This window comes from Centroberyx gerrardi, chromosome 11, assembly GCF_048128805.1.
Source record: "Centroberyx gerrardi isolate f3 chromosome 11, fCenGer3.hap1.cur.20231027, whole genome shotgun sequence".
Classification (NCBI taxonomy): domain Eukaryota; kingdom Metazoa; phylum Chordata; class Actinopteri; order Beryciformes; family Berycidae; genus Centroberyx; species Centroberyx gerrardi.
This window is the reverse complement of record NC_136007.1, coordinates 19,941,559-19,948,241: the sequence shown is the minus strand read 5'-3', so window position 1 is coordinate 19,948,241 and position 6,683 is coordinate 19,941,559. Positions and strand designations below refer to the sequence as shown.

The window sequence follows — 6,683 nt, the reverse complement described above, 5'->3', positions numbered from 1 at the left end:
CTGGTCATCTAAACGTCTTCTCCATCATGGCCTCTAGACACTGGAACGACCTGCCAGAGGAGATCAGGACAGCAGGCAGTAACTTTTAAAATCACTTTTATGAGCGAGCTTTTACCTCATTATCTTCCTTCTCTGTTATTGCTTCTGCCACTTTTTTCTCTTCTCTTATCTCAGTTTTTTACTGCTGTTATTGCCCTCATGCTTTTATGCTCATTTCCTCTCTTCTCTGTAAAACACTGTATGTGCTCTGAAAAGCACTTCATAAAAACTTTTATTATTGTTGTATCCTCTCCCTGCTGCTTTTTGATGCATAACTTTAAATTCTACTCTTAAATAGTTTGCATGGAGAATTGAGCTCATTAATTCACAGATTGGAGCAAATGAAAGCATAAAGCTAATCATTATGCTTATTGTTTTTAATGGTGACAGTTGACAGCAATTAACTGCATAGTTTTTTATTACTGAGAAGCGGTTTCAGGCTCAGTTTTAACTTCTTAACATATTTTTGTTTTCCACAATTATTAGAGATTTATTTTGCATGTGTCCCAGGACATTTGAGCTGCTGTCTGTAGGCTGTGTACTGTTGGCCCCACTCACCTCACAATAGATGGGATTTTCTCTCCAGTCCATTAACTGGCAAAGTTCTGGTGAAGTGCAGGTGATGCAGCAGGGAATACTGGTGGCAGCTTGTACTTTACTGTTCACTGGCCTGAATCTCAACCAGATGTAAAAGCTCCTCGGTGCTACACTCCCTCAAGGGTTTCTCAGCAAGTCTCCATTCCCTTACCAGGCATTTGACTAAAGTTGAGCGTGCCATGCTCCGTCAGAGAGCGGGAGGACGAGCAGGAGATGGGAGGCGAGCGCCCGTCTCTTGTGGCCTCCATCATCTGGGCTTTTCAAGCTTCATTTGCATCCAGCTCTCTTCCTGTGTGGTGTCTGAAAGAGGATTTACATTTACATAGATGAGTTGATTTGCCTCACACAGGATGGAAGAGGGCTGGATAGTCACACAGTAAAGATGACTTGTTGACTAGTCGACTTGCTTTGTCACTACTCTCCAGTGTAGGAGACATGCGGAAGAAAGGTGCTACCAAGAGTTTTTCCCAGAGGACTCCACAGCATCTAACCTGATATCTGGTCTCTTACCACTCAAACGTTTCCCCGCCCTTTATGTGCTGTTGCACCTTTCCTCCCATCCTACCCAACCTCCTGCGCTCAGTCCATCGGAGGATCTATTGACACAGGTGGGCAAGCTGCGCTCACGCTCTTGAGGGGAAGATAGAACATTTCAAGAGGCGGCTCACAGACAAATGTTGCACATTAACCAAGAACAGGACAAGTGATTGTTTTAGGAGCGCTGAATGCAGCCTGATTTTTGCTCTGTAATATCTGCAATGGACACTGACAATGGATTGGCTGGGAAAGAGCTCTGGGTCTATCTATGTGAAATCACCATAAGGATTTTATTGGAGTAACTGGAGGAAAATCAAGGTAGGAACAAGGCTGTGCATGAATCCCTCTGAACCTGTTCAGTGATAAACTTACTGACGTTTTCCATAATTGAATATTTCAAAGGCAGAGCTGATAGCAGTGGTATACATAGTTATATAGGTCATAACTTGCTCCCTATTTTCTTGCATTATTAAGCTGCAATTAAGATGAAAAATATGTTTAATATAAATTATAGTCACAATTACCTTTTTGTTGTAAAGTTGTATGTAATACAATTATATTAATTAAAGAATGTTCATAACACCATTTTTATTTACATTTCACTTGTCATTCACAGCAGTAATTGTTAGGGTAACATCTAGTAAAAACAAAGAGCAGCTCATCCTTTTAATGTATTCAATAAGTCAATTCATTATCATTGATATGCTAGTATAGGGAAAAATTGTCACTTTGGTACTGAGGTGTAATAATGCAAAAAAAACATTCACATTTTTGAACTGCCTTTAATCCATACTTATTGTAATAAATCCTTTGGTCTGTCTCCTTGCAGTTTGATGACTTGGGGGTGAATCAACAGTGTAAAAGCGTGTTTAACTCAGCAGCCAACTCACAGTCATGAGACATACTGCACATGACACGCTTTGCTTTAGTCGGTGCCCTGGTTTCCTAAGTGATGAGGCTCCTGGGGGAGCGGCGCTGATTGGCTCACTGAGCGTAGTGCTGCAGGCTGACTGTGTGTGTTTTCCTTAATGATCTACCAATTAGTCACACATTGGTAACAGTCGTCTAAACACCTCATCATTTGTCTGCGCTTCTGAGAGTCAGATTCCCCTCTCACTGGTGTCACTCCCCTCATTTCCAGCAAATGGGATGTAAAGCTGCATGTTGTGGTTGGAACAGATTGGACACATTATGTTTTTCTCCCTCCTACACTCACCATACACTCATCGCTTTTTATCAAAACATCAAACTTCCATGTCAGACAACGCGACATCTGTATCTGACAGTGTTACATCGAATTCCTCTTCTAGCACACACTGACTTGTTTCAGTCGCCACAGCAACCGCTTGCGGTGTGGTAGGCCGGATGAGGGACTGTGGCAGACAGTCCCAGTCGTCCCCCGTCCCCTGACTATAATCTGTCATACACACTCCATAAACACTGAGACGCCGCACTTTCTAGTCACCCTCTCTCCTCTCCTGCGACAATGTCACTGCAAGAAAAGACAGTTGAAAATGTATGCAATCACATGATGTAGATGGCTGTAAAGGAGTGCTGTAACATAAGTGTCTTGTCCACACCTCAGATTTGAAGATGACGGGCCAGGCGGCCGAGAGAGACCTGTCCCCCCACAGGCTCTCAGTGAAGACCACGTTAGAGGAGGAGATAGAGAGAGCCGAGAGTATTCTTAGCAGGTGGGCCATGAAGAAACGACAAGAAATCTTACCAGTTATATCACATGTTTAGTTTCTACTCCTCTTTGCACGTATGAAGCTCTCAAAGGTCTGTTTGATACACACAACTCATGTGGCTCTGCTGTAATGTAACATGGTGTCATGGTAAAGCGGATTTAGTCACTAACCATAAAAATGAAAGCTCACACGTGTTTCAGATGGTTTTTCTCTCCCCTCAGGGTGCCATCAGTATGTGATGACACATCCTCAGAGCTACAGAGAGTAGCTGCTCTTGATCCTCAAGGAGGCAATTCCAGAAATTCTTTTCGAAGAAGAGGAGCTCTCTCAAGGTAAAAACATTGACAATCCAACTGTGGGAAGCTAATATTGTTCCCAAAGCTCACAGTTCATAAAACTGTCCTAACTGACATCAATCTCTAGCCCATTTCACACATGGAACATGTAACACTGCTGGGTTATTTCTTTTGCCAAAGATGGTCTGGTTTGTTCAAACAGCCAATGACTGTTCCCACAGACAGACAGGTAGAACTTAAAATAGATATGAAAAGTGCTCCAGTCCAGTGTTTGTAAGGTTACATGCTGGATAGAAGTAGACCTACTGCACAAACAGAAAAACATATTCTCACATTGGATTAAAGCTCACAATAGTTATTGGCAACATTTCACTTGTTTTAAGGAGGATTTTAAGATTTTAAGACTCAGTGCTAGATTAAATGACTCTTTAAGATGTATATTTTTGCAGAGAAGGCAGTCTTTTTGTTGACAAATGTCTTCTAATTCCTGGAAGCTGAGAAGCTCACTTATTTTGGCATTGGTCCGCTTTGAGGACATTTTGCCAAATAACTCAATACATTAACTGCTTAATGTGCTACATGTAACATTTTTAAACATCAATATATCATTGTCAAATTAATTGTGATGTCTTGGTATAATTACCATAAACATTAGCCCATGGTCAAGACAACTGGTAGCCTCTATCTCACGCCAATGGTATTGTTATTGCTAGTGTTTCTCATGGACCCCACTGCTCACTGTCTCAAATACACTGTTGCTTTTTCAGTCAAACGTTTTCTATTTCACTTTCACACCATCTGCCATTGGTGTAAGCATCTCCTTTTGTGCCACAAAGCAATATAGCAGAATTCCTGTGAAATCTGGCCTGGTGGCACACAATGTAAAATGCAGTGTAGAGGCTGGTAGAGCCTGCCAGTCTGCTCAGCAATAGTCTCAGTTGTTTACAGTTATTATATGAATGTCTCAAAATTAATGTGGCAATGAGTTATTGAGTTAAAATGCTATATGCAGCACTGTTAAGACGCATGTTTTTTCTGTTAATGTTATGGCCTTGTTCTCAAATATGTTGATACAGAAATGTTACGAGGTCGCTGCCAGAGTTTTGACTCCAGCTCTCGTTCACACATGATGCTTACATTTAAAAGATGTGTAACAGGTACGGAAAAGATTGCTTGTGTGAAAGGGACATGCTCTTTGTTTCTGTGTGTCTCAGACTGGTGAGCCTGGTGGTGACACTGAGGGAGTGGGCACACAGGAGCCTATTAGAGGAGGAGGAGCGGCCCGACTCTTTCCTGGAGCGTTTTCGTGGGCCTGAGCTAAGAATTGCCCCCAGTCGCATCAGCAACACACAAACAGATGCCAATGGCAACAATGCCAAAGGGATCTTGAAGTATGCCTGCCTGCCACCCTGCACCATTACTATACACTTTGAGTGATACTGCACCATTAAGCCATATATCTTAGCAGAAATGTTTAATAATACTAACAACACAAAGCACAAGGAACGTTGTTTTGAAGTTCACACAAACATAAGCCACAGTTATGTGTCGGTGTATCATTTGTAATCGCTTCATGGTTTTAGGAAAAAGTGGGAAGTGTTTGTGGTGTCCCCATCTGATGACGCATACTACCGCTGGCTGTTTGTTATCGCCACAGCTGTCCTCTACAACTGGATCCTTGTTGTTGCTAGGTAATAATACCACAGTCATCACCTGTTTGGGCCTTGCAGAGTTGGGTTATGAGTGTACTGAATGGATATGCTGTCTACTAGTTAGATGGGAGTTGGATGCCCTTACTCAGTGTGAAATATTTTTCTATTTTATCCATAGGGCATGCTTTGACAAGTTACAGGTGGGGAATTATATCTGCTGGCTGGTGCTGGACTATCTCTCTGACCTCGTCTACATAATGGACACTTGTGTCCGACTTCGCACAGGTAGCCTATTTCAACATTTAGCCTCAAGACACAACGGAGTCGTATTGCACAACAGTGAGTAGAGATGAGACATAACCTGTTCAATTGATTGTGCTTTATTTATCGTAGGGTTCCTGGAACAAGGTTTGCTGGTGAAGGACCATGCCAAGCTGAGAGACAGCTACATCCGTACATTCCAGTTCAAGCTGGACGTCCTGTCCATCCTCCCCACGGATCTGGCTTACATCACCACAGGCATCCACACGCCACAGCTCCGGTTCAACCGTCTGCTGCGCTTCCCGCGCATGTTTGAGTTCTTTGACCGCACCGAGACGCGCACCAACTACCCCAACATCTTCCGCATCTGCAACTTGGTGCTCTACATTCTGGTCATCATTCACTGGAACGCCTGCATCTACTTTGCTATATCTAAGTCTTTGGGATTTGGCTCTGACACGTGGGTGTACCCTAACATCTCCAACCCCGAGTACGGCTCCTTGACTCGGGGTTATGTCTACTGTCTGTACTGGTCCACCCTTACTCTCACCACTATTGGAGAGATGCCTGCACCGGTGCGGGATGAGGAGTACCTCTTTGTAGTCTTTGACTTTCTTGTTGGGGTGCTGATCTTTGCCACAATTGTGGGAAACGTGGGCTCTATGATTGCCAACATGAATGCTACACGCGCAGAGTTTCAAGCGCGCATTGATGCCATCAAACACTACATGCACTTCCGCAGAGTCAGCAAAGAGCTGGAGTCCCGTGTCATTAAATGGTTTGACTACCTCTGGACTAACAAGAAAGCAGTGGATGAGCAGGAGGTGCTGAAGAACTTGCCTAACAAATTGCGGGCTGAGATTGCTATCAACGTGCACCTGGAGACCCTGAAAAAAGTTCGCATCTTTCAAGACTGTGAGGCAGGACTATTGGTGGAGCTAGTGCTAAAGCTCCGCCCGCAGGTCTACAGTCCGGGGGACTACATCTGCCGGAAAGGAGATATAGGAAAGGAAATGTACATCATTAAAGAGGGGAGGCTGGGTGTGGTGGCTGACGATGGCGTTACACAATACGCCCTCCTCACTGCGGGCAGCTGCTTCGGGGAAATCAGCATTCTAAATATAAAGGGCAGTAAAATGGGAAACCGTCGGACAGCCAACATCCGCAGCATCGGTTACTCCGATCTCTTCTGCCTGTCTAAGGATGACCTGATGGAGGCAGTAACCGAGTACCCAGATGCTAAGAAGGTGCTGGAGGAGAGGGGCCGGGAGATCCTGATGAAGGAGGGTCTCCTGGACGAGAACGCAGAGAGCGGGGGGCTGGGTAAAGAGGACACAGAGGAGAAGGTGGAGAGGCTAGAGTCCTCTCTGGACACCCTGCAGACTCGCTTTGCCCGTCTACTCAGCGAATACACGGCCACTCAGCAGCGGTTGAAGCAGCGCGTCACTCTGCTGGAGCGGCAGCTGAATCGCACATGCTGTGGCGCCTTGGCAGATGATGACATGGACACAGATGCAGAGGCGGTCGTTGAGACAGACTCCGTGCCTGTTGCCAATACAGAGGGGTCTCCATGTGGAAATAATGTGCACACTAAGCCCAAAGTTTAAACA

General features: G+C 44.6%; 1 protein-coding gene across 1 annotated transcript; it reads left to right on the top strand.

Annotated features, from left to right (window-relative positions):
* The first annotated feature begins 2,766 nt into the window (after positions 1 to 2,766).
* cnga2b (cyclic nucleotide gated channel subunit alpha 2b) lies at positions 2,767 to 6,680 on the top strand. The gene is made up of 6 exons (XM_071925395.2): positions 2,767 to 2,867; positions 3,086 to 3,196; positions 4,375 to 4,551; positions 4,744 to 4,851; positions 4,991 to 5,097; positions 5,206 to 6,680. The coding sequence occupies exons 1-6, from the start codon at positions 2,767 to 2,769 to the stop codon at positions 6,678 to 6,680; spliced, it is 2,079 nt and encodes a 692-aa protein (XP_071781496.1).
* Positions 6,681 to 6,683: the final 3 nt, after the last annotated feature.

Coding starts and splice junctions, on each gene's coding strand:
- cnga2b (XM_071925395.2), top strand. CDS start 2,767: ATGACGGGCCAGGCGGCCGAGAGAGACCTGTCCCCCCACAGGCTCTCA. Junction 2,868..3,085: donor GCCGAGAGTATTCTTAGCAG/GTGGGCCATGAA, acceptor CTCTCCCCTCAG/GGTGCCATCAGTATGTGATG. Junction 5,098..5,205: donor TTGTGTCCGACTTCGCACAG/GTAGCCTATTTC, acceptor TATTTATCGTAG/GGTTCCTGGAACAAGGTTTG.